General features: G+C 35.6%; 2 protein-coding genes across 5 annotated transcripts in view; both read right to left on the reverse strand.

The window, feature by feature from the left end:
- Positions 1 to 496: 496 nt before the first annotated feature.
- LOC106155131 (cation-dependent mannose-6-phosphate receptor) lies at positions 497 to 12380 on the reverse strand. The gene is made up of 6 exons (XM_013529808.2): positions 12088 to 12380; positions 3959 to 4122; positions 3493 to 3602; positions 2742 to 2887; positions 2393 to 2519; positions 497 to 1937 (listed from the first exon to the last, which is right to left on the reverse strand). Exons 1-6 carry the CDS (start codon positions 12258 to 12260, stop codon positions 1815 to 1817), a joined length of 843 nt encoding a protein of 280 aa, XP_013385262.1. The 5' UTR covers positions 12261 to 12380; the 3' UTR covers positions 497 to 1814.
- Positions 12381 to 15473: 3093 nt separating this feature from the next.
- Positions 15474 to 20284, reverse strand: part of LOC106155120 (uncharacterized) — a 45004-nt gene continuing 40193 nt past the window's right edge. For 3 of the 4 annotated variants that reach the window (XM_086995995.1, XM_013529795.2, XM_086995997.1), the window contains one exon: positions 15474 to 17419. In XM_086995995.1, the coding sequence (XP_086852121.1) occupies positions 17082 to 17419 (338 nt within the window). In that variant the 3' untranslated portion in view covers positions 15474 to 17081. The other variant, XM_086995998.1, reaches the window with a different exon arrangement.

A 20284-nucleotide genomic window follows, 5' to 3' on the forward strand; every position in this document is an offset into this window, starting at 1 on the left:
AGCTATTCTCATGCAAACTGGCCTGGTTGACGACCACGGTGGCAGCATTTTAGAATAAGATAGGAGAAAAACATTGAAAGTGCGAAATTACAATCTCATCTTGATATTACCCAGGATACTAAAAAGGCTTAATGGAGGAAATAATACCAATCTAATTCACTGGAGACTGTAAAAACTGACATAATTAAAACTATCAAGACAATTTGACGATATATATTCAAACAAGAGGAAAGGGGCTTTAATACAGATGTTTCTCAAGACATTTAGTATGGTTAAGCGCCGTCAATTTCGCTTCCGTTCTTTCTTTCTTCAACACAGTTACTTCAGTTTCCGAAGCAAGGCGCTGGGCGATAAACACCACATTTTACGTATTTAATATGAAGGCGCTTTCAGTTCAGTGGAAAATAATAAATAAGATTGCTAAATAACCGAGAAAAATATTTTCCACCACGAAGATTACGAACCAACACTGCAGCAAAAAACCTTTGAAGACCAGTAAGGTGTCTATTATCCATTTTATTTCTCTCTTTCTTAAGAACTGAACCCATTAATAAATAGCCAACAGGAAAAATTACAACCTTAATACATTAACATGATTGGAGAATACTGAAAGCTGTCACTGAGGGTTACAGGGTCTCAGGGAGTGAAAATAGCAAAAAAGTCTGCGTCCCACCCCTTACTTGTCCACAACTTTCTACCACTACGTAGTGCTGGCGTCCATACAAAGTCCCCACATGGACTGCTAAACGTTACACAAGCATATCTACCCAGAACATGACCATTTGTCTACTAATCAACAAATAATAGGAACCAGTTTATCCCGGATAATGTTAAATTTATCACAAGGGCTCTGTAAAGCTACAGAAATCTTCATTAAGACAAAATAGCCCCCCTTCTGCTAAATTTAAGCACATAAAAGTACCCCCTTTTCTCTAAAAATACAGAAAAATTTGTTTCTTATTTATGTTAATTTACAATAGTTAAAATGGCCATACAAAAACAAGCAAATCTTCGTACAGTGCAACAAACAACACAAAGCCAAAAAAATTCGAAAAGTGAAGAAAAGCTAAGCGCAAATGAGAAATCAATCTCAACTACAAGTTTAAAACGCAGAAAAAATCTACCTTGCAAAATCTTTCTTCTTAGCTTTATTGTACCTGGAATGTTACAATTGTGTCTACGTGTCGGCTTCTCCAAGACAGTCGCCATTCAGGCAATTGTGTCAGATGTGACAGAGCGCAATCAGTCACTGATGCAGAAAAAACATTCTGACTAATGATCATTTGCAAAAGGTGTAAAAGCACAGTCAAGTGCTTTGCGGATAGGGCAGCATCAGCCTCTGATGTTTGTGTTTTATACAAATATATACTCTCTTTAATAAAATAAAATGTACACTGTGCTACCTGTACAAACAATTTTTATGTCAGTAGTGAATCACTCGATTGTCCATGGAGCCTATCCATTCCAGCATAGAGGAAGAGCACTTTTTTCATTAACACTCATGGTTTTTAAAAACAAGAAGCTACCACGAGTTGAAACCAAGAGTCTTGCACGTAACATGTTCGTAGCTCAATTTTGCTTTAATATTCACCCCATTTTGGGGAATTGTGCTTGCTTTGAAAACATTTCAGAAACATGGAAAGCTTTTCTCTAAAAAAAAAAAAAAAAAAAAAAAAAAAACTCTACCCCCAGATAACGAAACTACTGACATTATAACCGCAAGAGAGAGAAACAGCAGGGAAGTGAACAAGAACAATGAAATTCAAACAACATTGTACAAGATACAGAAGTTGCCTCCTCTCGACTTCAACCTTTCACATTGGTAGTAAGTGATCATCTATATCCTGTTCATCGTCCCCTAGCTGGTCATCGCCAATCCCTTTGTACGCCCTTGAACTAAATCTCTGGCCTGAACGGCAGACGAGGTCACAGCCATCCTAGAACAGAGGGTAAAACTAGCCTAAGGTCTGGATGTAATAAAGCCTCTGAGGAATATTGCTCAATATTAGAAAATTAAATCTAAGACACACAGACTTGCTACGATAATACTAATAATAATAACAATAATAATAAATAGTCCATAGCAGAATAAGAGGATACCTATTCGTAGATGAATACAACCACTGAGGCACCCTCAATGGTTTTTCTTCTTTTTTTTCTTCTCCATATTACAATAAGTTTAGAACTGATACCAGTACTTACTATTACAGCAATGTATTTAGTATTTACACTCTCTCACGTTTAATTCCAAAAGAACTTTGCATATGAGAGAGAGAGAGAGAGACTCAGAAAGAGAGAGGGTTTGAGAATGTGTGAATGAATGCATGTGTACATGCTCACTAGCTTGCACATGTGCATGTGTCTGAGCACCCCAAGGCAGGTGCACACTTACTGCTTGTAAATTGCCAAAATCTTGCCAGAATGCATAGTTTGGAATCTGCTCCATGCCCTTAGCACCCCGCACAAACCTCTGGTATAATAAGCCCACTATGCAGTACAAGGCCATAAGAGAGATAAATCTGAAATTAAATCAAGTCAGTTTACTATCTTGGATAATATTTGTGTCCACTGAAGGTATATCTATACATATTATTTAACATAAAATGCCACTATGTTCACCAAAGCGACAAAACAAGCAGTTTGATAACCATAAATTCAAGTGTCTTGTGGGTTCAATAATTAAGCCCCCCCCTCCACTTCTCAATATCTTCATGCCAGTGCCAAGCCTTTATCATACTAACATTATGATGATGACAGATCCAGCACTTAGTCCCTGCAGTAGCTGGAACGACGGAACCTCTGTGCACACGGCGCTGTGGGAGTATTCAAACAGGTAATAACACTCATCTGTCTTCTGGTTATTTTCTTCTACCACTTTACCATGACCCTGAAAAGGAAAAGACTAAAGGTCATATTTAACATTCCTCTTCCTTTGATGAACTAATATAGAATACAACAGGATTTGGCATGAGTGAGTTGGAGTGGGCAGTTCTGCCTAGTCCACCCATGTGTTTGCATGCATGATTGTGCATGTGTGTGCACAAATGCCTATGTATGCATGTTGACAGTAGATTTTTACACGACAAACAGGTGTATGCACAGCCTTCAAATAATTATGACAATTAACAACAGGATGACTAGTCAATTATGCAACTCAGGGCCGGATCCAGAAATATTTTCTGACAGTATTCCAAATTATCTTTGTTACCATCCTCCATTTTTGACCGTCTTCCGACAGAAAAAAATAGATACCTGTCAATGTAAACTTGAAAATCTGACCGTCTTCCAGAAGACGGCCTGAATCCGCCCCTGCAACTGCCTTTCAGTTAGCTGTGTGAAATATCAACACTGGACAATGCACATGCATCCCCCAACCCTGCCCCTAGTCTATGCCCCCTTTTTGCAGGGAAACTGACAATGTTGATAGAACATGTTTGCATGGAAACAACTTAAAAGAATACATGTATATTAATCATTCAATAAAATAACCACCTCACTATCATTAGGATCACAGACAATCATGATGATAGCTTTTTTGTTCTCGTGTGTACAGTGGGTGCCGTAGTTTTCTCCCCCGCGATATTCTAGAGATATCCAGTCAGCTAGTAATGAAAGAAAACCAGATTATACAATATATTTTTGAAATCAATATTGCTTCAGGTATTTTATTTTTATTGAAAAAATAATATATTCCACTCATATATGTTATCTAAAAAAAATTTAAAAAAATAAATAAATAAATACAAAGATAAAATCCTAAATGTCTTATCAAAACCTTCACTAGATCCACGATTAAATGAAAAACACACTTATGCCAAAGGTAGTCAATGTTTAATGAAAAAAAAATTCCCACTAGAAATTTTTTCAAACCTTTAAAAGAGAAAAAGAATAAAATCCTTTATATTTTACCAAAACTTACATACGACCCATGGATGAATGAAAAACATAAAATACTTACTACCACCAGTTAAATGCGAGTCATTGTAAAATCCAATCCTGTGTTTATGTTTATCTTTCACCTTTACTTGGACTACTCCTACATTATCCATAGCGTCATCATCTGCTTTAGTACAGATTCCAATCTTGTATTCATATTCCCCTTTATCGTCTTTATCTACAAATCTAAAGGAAAACTGATATAAAGAAAAATGTAAAATTGATATAAATGACTAAGACCCCATTCCCACAGATTTTAGATCGATCTATCCCTGTGGGGAGTCTTACTGTCTGCTTAAATGTCTGTCCCGCTTACTAAAAGCTGTAAGGGGGTAATTAACTACCGTGCGCGCTCAGCTGACATTTTAGCGTGAACCTACAGGGAGTTAGGTCTATCCGGATGGATCGATCTTAATCTCTGGGAATGCACTCATAGAGAAAGGTCTCAGTTGCCATATCTGACACTCATTAAGGCTACTAATAAGGTCAGCCCTGAAGAGTGGTCTGGACCCCCCTCCCCCCCCCCCCCCCCAAAAAAAAAAAAAAAGGTTGGGTTGCTTCATCACTTTTCATATAACGACAAAATGATATGTTTGTTTTACCTTAGGAAGGCATCATTACACCCTGTGTTAAAAACTCCCAAGGCTACATGTACAGTAACACCGCCGACAAATAGAGAGAAGGACCCCAATTTCACACACACACACACACACATACTTGTCTATGTGTACCAACCGAGGACATCAGCACAACACCATACAACCGAGGACATCTTATTCCTTGGTTAAATCAAAATAAAAACATTCAATTTGGGTAAAATCTATTCGAGTATGAATGTTATAAATTAATTTTTTATAAAAACTAATTTTTTGCTGACAAGAATTTTACATTCTAACCGAGGACACACACGGACACACACACGGACAGACACTACACATTACAACCGAGGACATGCATGCATCTACATGTAATAATGATTGTACTTTTAATGCAAAGCAAATTTTATATAGCGTTACTTTGCAGCAACTCACATTTTTATGAAATTCTTTCATATTTAAGGTAAATTCCAAAATAACACCAGAGGTGATGATTAAATGAACAGTTATACAATATTTAATGCTGGGCTTTGCCACTTTTTTAGAATTGAAGATTATCAGATAAAACATCAATTAATTTAGGAAAAGAAAGGATACTGATGAAATAAAATAAAAGACCAAAGAAATTCGTTTTCAAACATTTTATTTTCATAATGCTTATTTTCTATTTAGCACTCTTTTATTATCATGAATTTTGTATTTTGATAACACAAAGTGTCGTCCATTGGATACAGACTTGAACAGTACACAATTTTACAATTGAGGACATCATGCCAGCAGCACCCAAAATTGTGCTTTCTTCCAATTTGATGCAATATTATATAATGCTTAACAGCATAATGATCATCAATTTTTTATAATAAAATATTAGTATCATGAATATTCAGAAAATGTGACTAGCAAAGGTTTTCAGGTTCATGGAACTCCAAAGTCATACTTTGAAAATGCTAAATGTATACAAGAGAGCACTGTACTGAAATGGGTTTCTTTCCATTTTTAACTTTTTTACATAAAATAATACAGTTTACTGCCATTTCACATGATCAACTAAGAAAATTGTTGAGATGGCAAAAATATCAATATAACAAGTTTAAATGTCCAATTTCCTCCATTCCGAACATTGTGAATGATTGAATCTGACAAACTACAATGATACGAGTTCATTTCCATTTTGGCACTTTTTTACACAATACAAGATAACAGGTTTACCACCATTTTTATATAATCAACTAGCAACATTGTCAAGACGCAGAAATTGTCAAACAACCCATTTTACATATCTAGTAAATTCAATAATGAGACTGTTTACATGCCTGACAATCAAATCTGAGGAAAACCACTTATATACAAATAAAAGCTGAAGTCCCTCAAAACTCAACCAATCAATCTTATATTTAAATTTGATTTGTATATAGATAACATTGATCACTCTTGTGAGTTTAATGACAACAGGCCTATCGGTTCTCCCTGAAATGTGCTTACAGTGTTACTAATATGCTTTTACTAATAATCATCAGTTCTGTGAGTTTCATGAAAACAGGCTTTAAGTTATTGGTTCTCCCTGAAATGTGCTTACAGTGTTACATATATGCTGAAAAAAAAAAAAAAAAAAAAAAAAACAGCATAACATTTGAAAGAAAAGGGCCTGGTCTTGCTGATTTTCAATCTTGACCATTCTTTTACTAATAATCATCATTTCTGTGAGTTTCATGAAAACAGGCTTATTGGTTCTCCTTGAAATATGTTAACAGTGTTGCATGTACACTGAAAAAAGGAGAAAAAATGCAAAACTTTTGAAAATAATCACCCCATTTCCTCCATTTTAGGACACTGTATTACACAGTACATGATAACATGTTTACCGTCATATTTATATAATCAACTAGCAATGTTGTAAATATGCAGACAATTTCAGAGAAACACTAACATATTTACATATCTAGTTAATTCAATAACGAAACTGTCAACATGCCTGACAATCAAATCTGAGGAAAACCACTTATATACAAATAAAAGCTGAAGTCCCTCAGAACTCAACCAATCTATCTTATTTTTAAATTTGATTTGTATATAGATAACATTGATCACTCTTGTGAGTTTAATGACACCAGGCCTATCGGTTCTCCCTGAAATGTGCTTACAGTGTTACTTATATGCTGAAAAAAACCAGCATAAAATTTGAAAGAAAAGGGCCTGGTCATGCTGATTTTCAATCTTGACCATTCTTTTACTCATAATAATCAGTTCTGTGAGTTTCATGAAAACAGGCTTTAAGTTATTGGTTCTTCCTGAAATGTGCTTACAGTGTTACTTATATGCTTAAAAAAACAGCATAACATTTGAAAGAAAAGGGCCTGGTCATGCTGATTTTCAATGTTGACCATTCTTTTACTAATAATCATCAGTTCTGTGAGTTTCATGAAAACAGGCTTATTGGTTCTCCTTGAAATGTGCTTACAGTGTTACATATATGCTGAAAAAAAACCAGCATAATATTTGAAAGAAAAGGGCCTGGTCATGCTGATTTTCAATCTTGATCATTCTTTTTAATTTACTAAATTGATTTGTATATAGATAACATTGATCACTCTTGTGAGTTTAATGACACCAGGCCTATCGGTTCTCCCTGAAATGTGCTTACAGTGTTACTTATATGCTGAAAAAAAACCAGCATAACATTTGAAAGAAAAGGGCCTGGTCATGCTGATTTTCAATCTTGATCATTCTTTTTAATTTACTAATAATCATCAGTTCTCTGAGTTTCATGAAAACAGGCCTATTGGTTCTCCTTGAAGTGTGTTTACAGTGTTGCATGTACACTGAAAAAAGGAGAAAAAAAAAAGCAAAACTTTTGAAAATAATCACCCCATTTCCTCCATTTTGAGACACTGTATTACACAGTACATGATAACATGTTTACCGTCATATTTATTTAATCAACTAGCAATGTTGTAAAGATGCAGAAAATTTCAGACAAACACTAACATATTTACATATCTAGTTAGTTCAATAACGAAACTGTCAACATGCCTGACAATCAAATCTGAGGAAAACCACTTATATACAAATAAAAGCTGAAGTCCCTCAAAACTCAACCAATCAATCTTATTTTTAAACTTGATTTGTATATAGATAACATTGATTACTCCTGTGAGTTTCATGAAAACAGGCTTATTGGTTCTCCCTGAAATGTGCTTACAGTGTTACTTATATGCTGAAAAAAAAACAAAAAAAAAAACAGCATAACATTTGAAAGAAAAGGGCCTGGTCATGCTGATTTTCAATCTTGACCATTCTTTTACTTATAATCATCAGTTCTGTGAGTTTTATGAAAAGCCTACTCTGAAGTATCGAATAAAAGTACTGATGGAATAAAAGTACTGGGTGGAAAAAATCTCAAAATTTAATAAAAGTACTGATGGAATAAAAGTACTGCGTGGAAAAAATCTCGAAATTTAATAAAAGTACTGGATGGAATAAAAGTACTGGGTGGAAAAAATCTTTACACCGCTCCCCCCCCCCCCCCCCCCAAAAAAAATGAAATAAATAAATAAAAGTAAAGAAGAAGAAGAGAAAGAAACAAGGCAGCAAAGCTGTCAAATGTACAGACAAAAACCAGAAAATAAAAACGCAGGAAATAGGATACTGTCAATTCTGATGAACTAATGTATTATGCTAACTGTAAATGCATAGCCAAAATCAAATTCTTATTCTGCATAACATTGGATTAGGATGAAAGTAAAATGTGTATCAAGCATTAGACTAAGTTCCCATACCTAGATCAATCTAACAGGATCAATCCAACTCCAAGGGGTTTCTCACTAAATTGCTTTCAGTTTGAGAGTCTTAGGATTCTGGCATGCCAGTTTCAATAGGCGTGACAGACAACTAAGCCACTTACATTGATTGCAATTTAGCGAGAATTCCCATGGAGATAGATCGATCCACAGTTAGCGTGATAGGGTCTGGAAATAGTCCCTAAGGTGTCAGGCTGATAAGAGTTAAACTTTGGAAATGCCAGAATGAGGTACAGTGAAAATTAAACACAAAAAAAATTGCTTAAACTCATTAAAATATATATATATATATATATATATATATATATATATATATATATATATATTATTAATTTTTTTTTTTTTTTTTTTTTTTTTTTTTGCTGTATGTCAATCCTAAGAATCATTCTTGTAACTTAACAAAATACAGAAAATGTTAAAAGTAAGAGTACAGGGCTCCTGGCAGATGGGAGTGATAAGTCACGACTTGAAAATGCCAGTATAGCACTCTATAAACCTGCATTGCCTCCAAAACAGAAAACAATCACACTGGTTTTCAAACACAAGCTGCACTTCTGTCTTATGAAACTTTTCAGTAAGTTTCAGCATCGTAAGTAACATGGTTTTTCCCTTAACCGCTATCCTGGCAGCAGTGTCCAAAATAGGGTTTTCTTCAACTTTCATGCAATAAACCATAATACTTAACAGCATAATGACCATCAAATTTTTTATAAAAAAATAAAAGTATCATGAATATTCAGAAAATGTGATTTGGGAAGGTCTTCAAGGCCATGGAAGTTCAGAGTCACACTTTCAAAATGCCAAAATGTAAACAAGAGATAACTGTACTGAAATGATTTTCTTTCCATTTTCAACACCTTTTCTAAAACAAAATGATCAATAAACTGTCATTTTTAAATGTTCAACTAGGAAAATTGTTGACATAGGAAAACTATCAATAGAACAATTTTCAATGTCCAATTTGCTCCATTTGCAAATGCTGAACATGGTGAATGATTAAATCTGACAAACTGCAATGATGAGTTCCTTTCCATTTATGATACTTTATTACACAATGCACAATATTATAACAGGTTTACCGTCATTTTTATATAATCAACAATATTGTTAAGAAGCAGAAAATGTCAAAACAACACTTTTACATATCTTATTAGTTCCATAATGAGACTGTTAACATGCCTAAGAATTAAATCTGAAGAAATAACAATTATATACAAAAATACAGAAAATGCACAGCACTTCTGGTGGATGGGAGTAAAAAATCACATCTTGAAGATGCTAGTGTTTGAAAAATAATTTAAAAAAAAATTAAAAAAAAAAAACGTAAAATATTCCAATAAAGCTGCTATTCAAACTTTTAATCTAGCTGTATTAACTTGATATTAATAACCCCACCAAGTTTGAGAAAAATAAAGCACTGTTATTCATCTATAGCATGTTGGCATAACACATTCTTTTTGTTGTAAATTTATTTGCAATGTTTAACACCATTTATCTGCACAATTATCACCAAATCCTAATTTTGTGACACAGTTAAGAGAGCTAAACCTATGGGACTTTACAGGGAAATCTCAAGGAGTGTTTTATGTAATCTCATTTAATGGCCAATTGAAAATTAATGAGTAGGCAAGTGACTTTATAGACCTTAATTTAATTAGTGATCACCCAAGGGACAATTTTATAGACTGCCATCCATACAGTACCATCATATAGCACAAAGGTGTTGCATACATGCTGAAAAAAGTGAAAAACAGCATTACTTCCCTAAAAATGACCCAATCACGCCGATTTTCAAACTTGACCTGCGTATTATGAATATTCATCAGTTCTGTAAGTTTGAAACCAAAAGGTAAAATGGTTTTCCACTTATCTTGTTATCGGTGCTGCATATATGCTGAAAAAAGTGAAAAAACAGCATAAATTCCCTATAAGTGACCCGATCATGCTGATTTTCGAACTTGACCTGCGTATTACGAATATTCATCAGTTCTGTAAGTTTCAAGCCAAAAGAAAAAAACAGTTTTCCACTTATCGTGTTATCGGTAAAAGTGCACGGCGACGACGGCGACGGCGACGACAGACGCAGATGACGGCTATATGTAAAGACACATCTGTGTCTGTACATAAAAAGCTAGCTATTGATCATTGTAAAAAAAAAATTCACCAGGTAAAATTCACTCAGTATTAAAATTCATCTTAAAAACGGGATGAGTTAAATTTCATAATTGTCAGGGGCCGAAGACCCAGATATATCGCACCTAAGCCGCCTCCGAGAGCCATACGGTTCATACTAGTAAATTTATTCTCAGATATAAGGTTCGTTTTGCATACCTGTAAACTCCTAAGGGTTTATCTTACATAGAAATGTGATTTAACATCGTTTAAATCATAAATCGGCATGAAATAATTGACGTTTGAAAACAGACACAACTTCTTTGCTGCACTTGAAATGACCTCCTTAGCTATAAATATGATCCTATCACCTTGCGACATTGCATCATTCGATCGATATACATGAGTAGTTGTCACTTCTGAAGGGAAAGCACGTCTATTTATAGAAACTGAAATCAGGTGACGCATGTACTGTTGTGTTCAGAGAGCGACTTCCGCTTGACCTACTTTCCAGTGCTGTTTGTGGAACAGTAGGTAATGAGTTGAGATCTCGATTTTCTTCTCATTATACTTAAATTTAAGAAAATAAAAAGCGTGACTTGTACTTGTGTAATTTCCCACCGGTACAATAGGTATTTAATAAACATACCGGGTGGAAGATTTTTGAAAAATTAATAAGCGTAGGCTACTGGGTGAAAATGGAGCGTACCGGCGGGAAGAAATTTGGAAAATTAATTAACGTACCGGTACGTTTATTTGATACTTCAGAGTAGGAGAGCTTAATTTGATAAAAAAGACCTTTAGTTTAAAAATATGAACTTACTGAATATATAGACATCTGAGATACAACATTAGTTTCAGTTTAGTCTGCCCTTTACAGCACAACCGAGGACGCGGAATTTGGTCTGCCCTTTACAGCACAACCGAGGACGCGTGTGTATAGCCCGATTTCAGACAAAAAGTTGGACAGTATTTCTGATACACTCGTGGCGGGAATTTGGCCCGCGCTATACAGCATAACCGAGGACTGGCTCAGAATAGCGTCAAATTTCACCACCTAACTTGAAATGGGCCCCTTTATGCATTCCACTGCTTATGTCAACCGAGGACGTCCTCGGTTGGAGGTGTGTCCTCGGTTAGTGGGTTTCGGGCGGGTGTGTGTCCTCGGTTAGAATGCGTGCACAAGAGCACACACACAGACACACACATACACACACAAAAAAAGGAAAAAAATAAGAATAATTTAGTTCCCTGGATACATGTAATGCCACTGACAATGGAAGCATTGCATGCTGTATAGCAGGTTATAAAATTAAAAAAAAAACTCAAATTGGTGCATCAATCCATACAAATCGCCAATGGGAAAATATATAACGGGATGCAACAGAGGACACACAGTTTTCTTAGGACGTGGATATGTACAGCCTTGAAAGGGTGAAATGTGGCTCTACCTGTGATAAGTAGCAAGCATACAAATTACATGTAGTACAACGTACTACTACAGGGCCAAAAACTGAGAGAAGCCCCACCCCCTTGCAAAATACCCTCATGTACTGGTGCTGTTGGTGTTACATTTAAGGCACTGTTGTTATAAGATCAGGAAAAAATAAATCACTTCATTTGTTTGAAACAGTATGTCAACTTACCTTGTTCCAGTTAGCTTAGTTAATACTCCTAACGCTCTTTTTACTGCTGGTGGAAGATCTGTACCGGGGTTGTGCTTAGGATAGGCACAGATATCTGTGTTAATATCATCAGTCATTACCACAGAAATTAAATAAAATACTACACAGTTTCTAAATACTGTCTTCAGCTGCATTGTTAAAATATGTAAGCTGCACGAGAAATTATCTCCTCAGTCGAATGAAAAGTGAAAGATAGAGGAAAGTCTTGTGCACATCACAACAAAATTTCACGTGACTCTTTCTCATGGTTCCTGATGTGTGCGTACTTCTGATTGGACGACTGGTCACAAAAGCAGCTCCGTCGATATAAAATTACTAGCTATGTTGGAATTATGTAGGGCAATAGGAAAGAATTTCTATTTTTTAATATCATAAGTATCAAAAACTGATAGAGAGGGGGTGTGGTAGATTTATAGCACGTTTTTAAACACATTTAGTCACTTGGAATTCTCTGTTTGCAACGACCAATCACAGTCGATTTGACATGCGTGACATTTAGGGTCTCATAATACAGAAGAGCTCGGCAGGAGAATCCGCTACGACTTCAATCGGCAATCCTCGGCTCATTCCGCAAGCTCCATACTAACTCATTGTCGAGTGCGGAGACATCCGAGTAGTTCCGAGTGCTACGACTTTGCCACGCAGGCGAACAAATGAAATATGAGAGATGAGGGCGGGATGAAAAATTTTACTTTATGAATGAAGATAAATTTATGGTTCTCTTTTACTGTCTCCATATCTCTGCCTTTCCCTTTATTAAAAACTGTCTTTGTTTTTTGTCCTTATTTCTGTAATCTTTTTTTTTTTTTTTTCAAAAATAAGTGGGCCTATAGGCCCCACATGTAGGCCCCTATAATGTGCCGGTAGGGGCCAAAATAGATAAATGAATAAACAAATATATAATAAAATAGATAGAAATAAGTAAAATTGTATATAATTAAATGATTTTTCTCCGCACACTTGTACTAGTAGGGCCTATATTGAATAAATGGGAATACTGGTAGGCTTAATGCATAAAGAATTAATGATAATACAATAATGATAATAGGCCTATACCCGGTGCATGTATTGAGAAGATTGCACAGTGATTGCAACCCATTGGATTTGGACTTTAAAATAAATGCACGTGGAATAAAATACTATATTTTACTACTGAAAATTTAAAAGAGCATATGGAATAAAGGAGCATGAGAATCTTTTAAATTTTCAAACGATGTCTACTGAGTATTGTTTGGTCTTCAAAAAGACAAATGGATTGCTGAATTAAGATATAATTCAGTTTGTCAGAGGGTTTGAAGTCATTTTCTAATTGAAAAATTCGCAAAGATCTTCCCTTCGTTTATCTAAAGTAGGCTAAGTATATAATGAACAGGACCAGAGCTTCATCATAAGGTAAATTAAGGGGGAATTACGTTGATCTATTAAATTAATTATTAGAATATTACTTTCGTGTGCTGTACAGGTATGGCAGGAGTGCACGTCCTAGTACTGTTACACCGACACAGACCCGCCAGGATTTCTAAAAAAAATTACATGTATTTATAAACTGGTTAATTTATTCAAAGGCCGATAATATTTCAATCCGTCTATCCGTTTTTGGCCTCCTTTACCCAATCAACTAATTAATCCACTTCATTAAAATTATCAATCAATTGACGATTTTCATTTTCTCCATGAGGGAAATTGCACCGTGGAAAAAAAGAGTCCTTTTAATGTCCAAACACATGGAGTGGTAGGCTACTAAGAACGTTAACCGTGCCTGGCTTTACGTGCTGTACGTGTGTCCTAATGCTACAATTCCCATAAGCGAGATCGATACTTGGGATTTTCATATAGCTCCCAACGGCCAAGTCAGAAAAAAAAATATGGGCAGACAACATCAGTAGAGCCGGAAAGAAATGAAAGTTTAGCAGGTTTGGCCAAGAACAGGGCACCGCATTTGCGCCTAACATTTCGAAGGCGGGGAGAAAACCTCTGAATTAACTGAATTATATTTTAATTCAGCAATCCATTCGTCTTTTTTAAGACCAAACAATACTCAGTAGACATCGTGTGAAAATTTAAGACAAAAAAATCTCATGCTCCTTTATTCCATATGCTCTTTTAAATTTTCAATAGTAAAATATATTATTTTTTTCCACGTACATTTCGAAGGCGGGGAGAAAACCTCTAACGATAGAAGACCAACGGTATTTTAATAAAAACCAGAGAGGGTTAATTGTTCTGGGAGACTTTGGCAAGACAACCGTTGCATGTCAGTGAAAAATCTAATAATACAGTAAGAGACGTCGGATGACCATTCCTACTGTTCGCCGCATTCAGACACTAATGCACTGCTAAAATTTGTGAATGACAAAAAAAAAAAAAAAAAAAAAAAAAAAAAGGGGGGGTTATTTATAAATTTGGGGACAAAGTACACGATCGTCAATAATTTTCAGAGTAATTGAAGAATATACGATTTGTAATATTATGTCGCACCGACTTGCAACAAGCAAAAAAAGTATGCAGTGGAAAACGATGTGCGGAAAGAACATTATAAAGATATGAAGATTTAAAGATCTGAATGTTGAAGATGATAAAAAGAAAGAAAACACTTTCAGTATGAAGTTATTAAAGGAGAATCCAGAACCTGTAAAGTTTTAGACAGGGTTTGCAACTTACGAAGAAATTCAAGAACTTTCATGATTCCTTGTATCCGGATAGGCCTATTACTGATAGTTTACTATTAGAGTTCAAATTACAAAGACAGAAACACAGAGGAAAATGCAACTGGCACATGGACATGATATGGATCATATGTTGTTTTTTATTTAATGTACAAAAGCCTTAATATTGTCTGATTAAATGTTAAAAATTATCATATGCAGACTGAATATTGTCAGTGTCCTGGCAAGAAAGGGACAATGACCGGGGAAACCAGAACATCTGAAGGTCAAGTAACAAGAATGTAAATATTTTATAAAAATTTAAAACTGTTCCATCACAGATGGATGCCTTCAATCACAGTACACCCCTGACAAAATGATGCCAGACAAGGGGAAAATTATCTCCCATGTTTTTGCCCTCAACTTATATTGAAAATGAACTTGATGAACTGTGACGTCATTCTGGATACATTTTTTTAGTGCAGGTCCCCGCCCTATATAAGTGAATCGAATTACAAAAAATCCGCGAGGAAATGTTAAAATATGATTTCTTGAAATATCACTCAATATTACACACATACACACAAACACACACACACAAACCGACCAAGCATACAAACCAACATATTCCAGAAACCCCCCAAAGGGAAATCCGAGGTACTAAAAACAAGAAAAATAATGAAAAAGAATAAAGAAAGAAGATACAAAAATGAATTCTTATTTTCGTGTTAGCGGTGGTTACAAAACTTCAAAGTTATATTTGTACACCCTAAACGTTGAAAAGAGTGCGTTTTCACCACAGATACGTAAACAAATTAATGGGTAGACGGATAAATAGACGGTTCCTCTGTCTTGTTATGTTGAAATTGTTGAATTGTAATAACAATACAAAGAACAACACTTCTCATGTGGGCTGACGATATCTAAAACAACTGTCATGGTTATACCTTGTGCGGTAAGAGAATATAAGCCTCAGATTATAATTTCAATAAGCTAAATAATCGAGTAATACCAATATCAAATTACGCACTTGTAGACTCCCTGTGGCTACAATACTGCTTAATAATAATAATAATAATAATAATAATAATAATAATAATAATAATGGCAAGTATATAGGTCCCTTTTTTAAAAATAATATGTTTTTACGCTATTTGAAGTGATTTTCATGAGATGTCATGCATGTATAAACCGTTGCAATTCAGGAAAACAAGTTAACTGATTTTTGAAGAACACATTGTACCAAAGCTAATGTTGCTGAAATGAGCAATTATGTTCAGCACCTTCATTGTCTCATCAGCAAACACGCATAAAATAGATGATCACAGATCCAAATGCAGCATATATTATAGCATAATGGCGCAACAAGCGCGCCCCCTGATCTCAACAACCGCAGCGATTGATTGTGCTCAGTTGTCGCACCTAACACAATGAACACATCTGTTCTTATTTATTTACCCTCACAGAGAATTATATTGCTTCTCGCATTGTCACATTTGGATTAACTTGCGTAGGGTATGTGCCTACGGTTATTCACCTTACACATAATATCTGGATGTGCTGCTTTTCCGTACATACCACAATATATAAATATACTTAAAGTTTTACACTGAAATAATATCCCGATTGTCGACTGCTGCACTTGGTTACTGGTAAATACAGCAAATAACCATTTCCTTATAAAATTTAATGTATTTTTTATATGTTTGCTACCACTGATGTAAGTAATCATTTATAATAAAGTATGTCTTTGCACCAGCGAGTGTCATTCGTCCGTGTCGATTTATTGTATCTTTTATGCTGACTGTATAAATGCATTAATACACGATTAAGGCCGAGAAAAGGAGGGCAAAGTGTTAAATCCTGAACAAAACAAAATATTTACGTGCATTGTTTTTCCTACACAATAGGGACTACAATGCACTGAAGTAGGCTACGAATTTCTGTCTCTCACATTGTACCGTGCCTCATGGTCATCAGAAGACATCACAACAATGTTCACAGCTCCTGGTATTCTCTGACCTGCAAAACGAACCCTCGTAAGTGTCATCTTCTTGTGTCCTGTGGTATGGGTACACGACAGTAAACGAAAACAAATGATCTGCATGGTTGTATTTCCCAGTCGTAACTGTAACAATGTGCGCGAATATCCCTTCGTAGCACGAGTACAAATGGACTTATGTTCCTGTGACGGATAAGCAGAATGCGCGCTGCTTTTATTTATATGTCACACCAAGCACAATTGGTGCACCCCATCTCACCTATCGCAATAGGCGCATGCTTCGTACCACAAGTCACAAACAGCACGTGCTACATTTTCGTCACCTCTTCCTCAATGGTCACCGCAGGCATGGACGCCAGTGTGTGCATCCTTTCAAAGCGTTTCTCTCTTTCTATCATCGTAAACGACATCTGTCGGCTGTAACTCTTATAAATCACACTATCATTGGCCCGTTTTACCACTTTCACGTTCTCCAAGTTCTTTGGGGAGTGTTTATATCTGTGTTCCCTTGCCGGCAAAACTCTGAGATTGCTCCATTTACATATAAATATTGATATGGACACACCCCATGCCAGGAGGATCATGCATATTATTAGAAGGTCCACCGGAAGAAGCATTGCGCTTGCGCGCTTTACCAGCTCGGCATCTGAAAGTAGCAAAGGGAGTATGTATATTAAATTTATAGAAAAGTCAATCTTCCTTTTTTTAAATTAAGTCTTAATTGACAAAAGATAGTTAGAAAAACATATTCAAATTAAAAAAAACGATGAGTCTTTTTTTTAAATTGTTAACAAGCAATTGGAACCATCTTTATATCTTCTAGAATAATTTTGCAAAATGGGCTAGAATAAATCAATAGATTAGTTATAATGAAAATACATGTACATGATAGAATGCGCTGGTCGTTCTCTTCAGTCGTTACTACATGAACCACAAAATACAAAATGTTTTTTTTTTAGATATTCCTTTTCCCCCTTTTTCACAACTAAAACAATGGAACGGTTGTAGAATGCATATATCCCTGTAAAGTTACAAACTGTAGTTGGGGGTGTTCCAAAACAACAGAGTTTTGATTGGTTAGTTCTACAAAATTGTTGAACATCTAAGAAAATTAATTTCTCTAAGTTATGTGCTTCGTCGTTTTTTGTTTTGTATCCAATTGCAACATTTTCCTAGTTTGACAAAAACCAATACACTTAATGAAAAAAAACCTACCATGCTACGACTCTGCAAAATGAAAATAATTAACTAAAAGGAAAATCCTTGCGGGATGTTGTACTGGGGCTAGGGACTATGTCATTAAGCTTAAGCCCTTCCAGTTCCTAAGTTCGGTTTATTGATTCAAAGACAAATCAAAATTATTGGCAATCAGTTTCGATAGTTTATAGTATATGTACTAGTACGGTGTGGTAGCATAAACATTTTGTACATATTATCCAATAAAAAGCACAAAGCGTACACAGAACTTATAAAAAAAGTACTGCGGGTAACCATCTACACGGAGCCTCCGAGGTCGATCCTGCCAATAAATTAACTTAACTAAACATCGGCTCGGCTTACTAACTTGTGGAGAGCTTGACAAAGAAGTTCAAACTTTTTTTATACATGCTAGGTTCTTCCTCTAAGTATACCGGTACAGATATATATATAGCTTAAGTATACCTTTCGTCCAAGTTGTTGCCATAGATAGATAGATAGGTAGATGAATCTAATAGATAAATAAGATTTTTCTGAATTGTGAGCCGAAGAAATACAAAAGGAACCCCCGACCAGCGAACTTTTTTTCGCGCTACTATATTAGGTCATGAGACGAAATTAGGTAATTATATATTTATAACACGGACGCCCATATTCATTATCATTCAGTGGTGTGCATATGCCATTTATTCACATTTATTCATTTACATTATGGGCCACAGCGGGGAAGACCATGCGACAGAAATGGTTTTCAAAGGACTGGAGGTCTGTGATCCCATCCGGTATGCCGTGATCCCATTCGGTGGCACTAGTAAAGGTAAAGGTTAGCCGGACGTATAGCGGGGTCAGTGTATAGGACGGATATCATTTGTATGAATTGAATTGATACAGAAAAGCAGACTACTAGTACCATTCCGGTCATAGGGTCAGGGTTGAAATCTGAGTACAAACTAATAAAAAGGAGCATCAGTCACGTGACAGCTATGATAGATCTAACGTATTGCAGAAGTCTGTAAGTCCATTATTTATCGCAAAAGTGGAGGAAACGAAATGATGTCTCAGAATACCACATGTACAACGACGACAGCTCCCAGATAATCTTTTCACGTTATGTCTTTTTGGGCATAATTTCAATCAATACAAAACCGTCCCATATGCATCGTTTTGCGTCACATTTAAGGAGATTGTGTATGCTGAACTACTTGAGCAAATGACATTAAGTAGACTTGTGACATTATGTAGACGAGAGATGAAAAGTAAATCGTTGAAATTGTCGTTTAAGTATTTGCGAGCGTAGACTCTGACACAGACAGTAGGCTTACACCTGGCGGTTGGCCTGCATCAGAAGATCGACGTCGCTGGACTTTGTGTACAGAAAACTGCACTCTCTGTCCGTAGCTGAATACCCATTAACGGCTGCTGTGGGAGATTGATCATTTTCCTAAACAGCATGCGGAAAGCAATTTATCATGGACACACTTTGCCTGATCGTAATGGCGACTAAGTGACGGGCAATTAGTTTTCTTGGTCGACAGTTTGAACTTTGCCAAACGACACGGAGTAATTTCTGTGGTAAAATTGTTAGGATAAACAAATGCTGACTTTACTACTGGGATTCAGTAATTGCTTCATTCTAGATGAAAACAATTTATTGCGGGGGCATTCATATAGATTTGTCATTGCTTCTTTATGCCCATTAGCAACTTTCATTTTTCCCGCTTTCATTTTTCTATACGCAAGCTGTAAATTTTTACGCTATTGTATCTTTGACCAAATTTTAAAATAAAAATAAAAACATTCAAAGAGTTTCATTAACAAAATGGCACCAATATTTTGTCAAAATTACAGCTACTTAGAGTGTACACAAGAGAACCTCACGTGTTATTTGTTTGTACAGTACAAAAGGAATAATAGGTTAAATGCACGTGCATTTCATAAGTCTCGTTCCGGTAGAAAAGAATTCCCCTAGCAACAGTTTTTCCCCGAACCACATTTCCTTTAAACCGTCTCCGCTATAAGCAATACCCATTACACAACTATACAGGATGTAGGTAGGAGCTCTTTTTGAATTCGCGTATTTTTTTTTTTTTTTTTTCAAATTTGGGTATAATTGTGGTAATGTGGAAATGTATACTTTCCTGATCAGCAGGTTGGGCATTGATTTTGATTCATTTACACTGAAAAATGAAGGTACAAGGAAACATGTTAGACACTGCATTCTTCGTGTTATTTATCCTTATCATTCAATATAGTTAGCGTGCATGCACGACCCCTTAAAAACATGCAGTCATCACATCTTTTGCTCCTCGTTACA

The sequence above is a fragment of the Lingula anatina genome, chromosome 9 (assembly GCF_051362555.1).
Source record: "Lingula anatina isolate TDL-2025a chromosome 9, LinAna3.0, whole genome shotgun sequence".
In the NCBI taxonomy this organism is placed as follows: Eukaryota; Metazoa; Brachiopoda; class Lingulata; order Lingulida; family Lingulidae; genus Lingula; species Lingula anatina.

Coding starts and splice junctions, on each gene's coding strand:
- LOC106155131 (XM_013529808.2), bottom strand. CDS start 12,260: ATGCAGCTGAAGACAGTATTTAGAAACTGTGTAGTATTTTATTTAATT. Junction 4,123..12,087: donor ACTAAGCTAACTGGAACAAG/GTAAGTTGACAT, acceptor GTTTTCCTTTAG/ATTTGTAGATAAAGACGATA. Junction 3,603..3,958: donor CTCGCATTTAACTGGTGGTA/GTAAGTATTTTA, acceptor TTTCATTACTAG/CTGACTGGATATCTCTAGAA.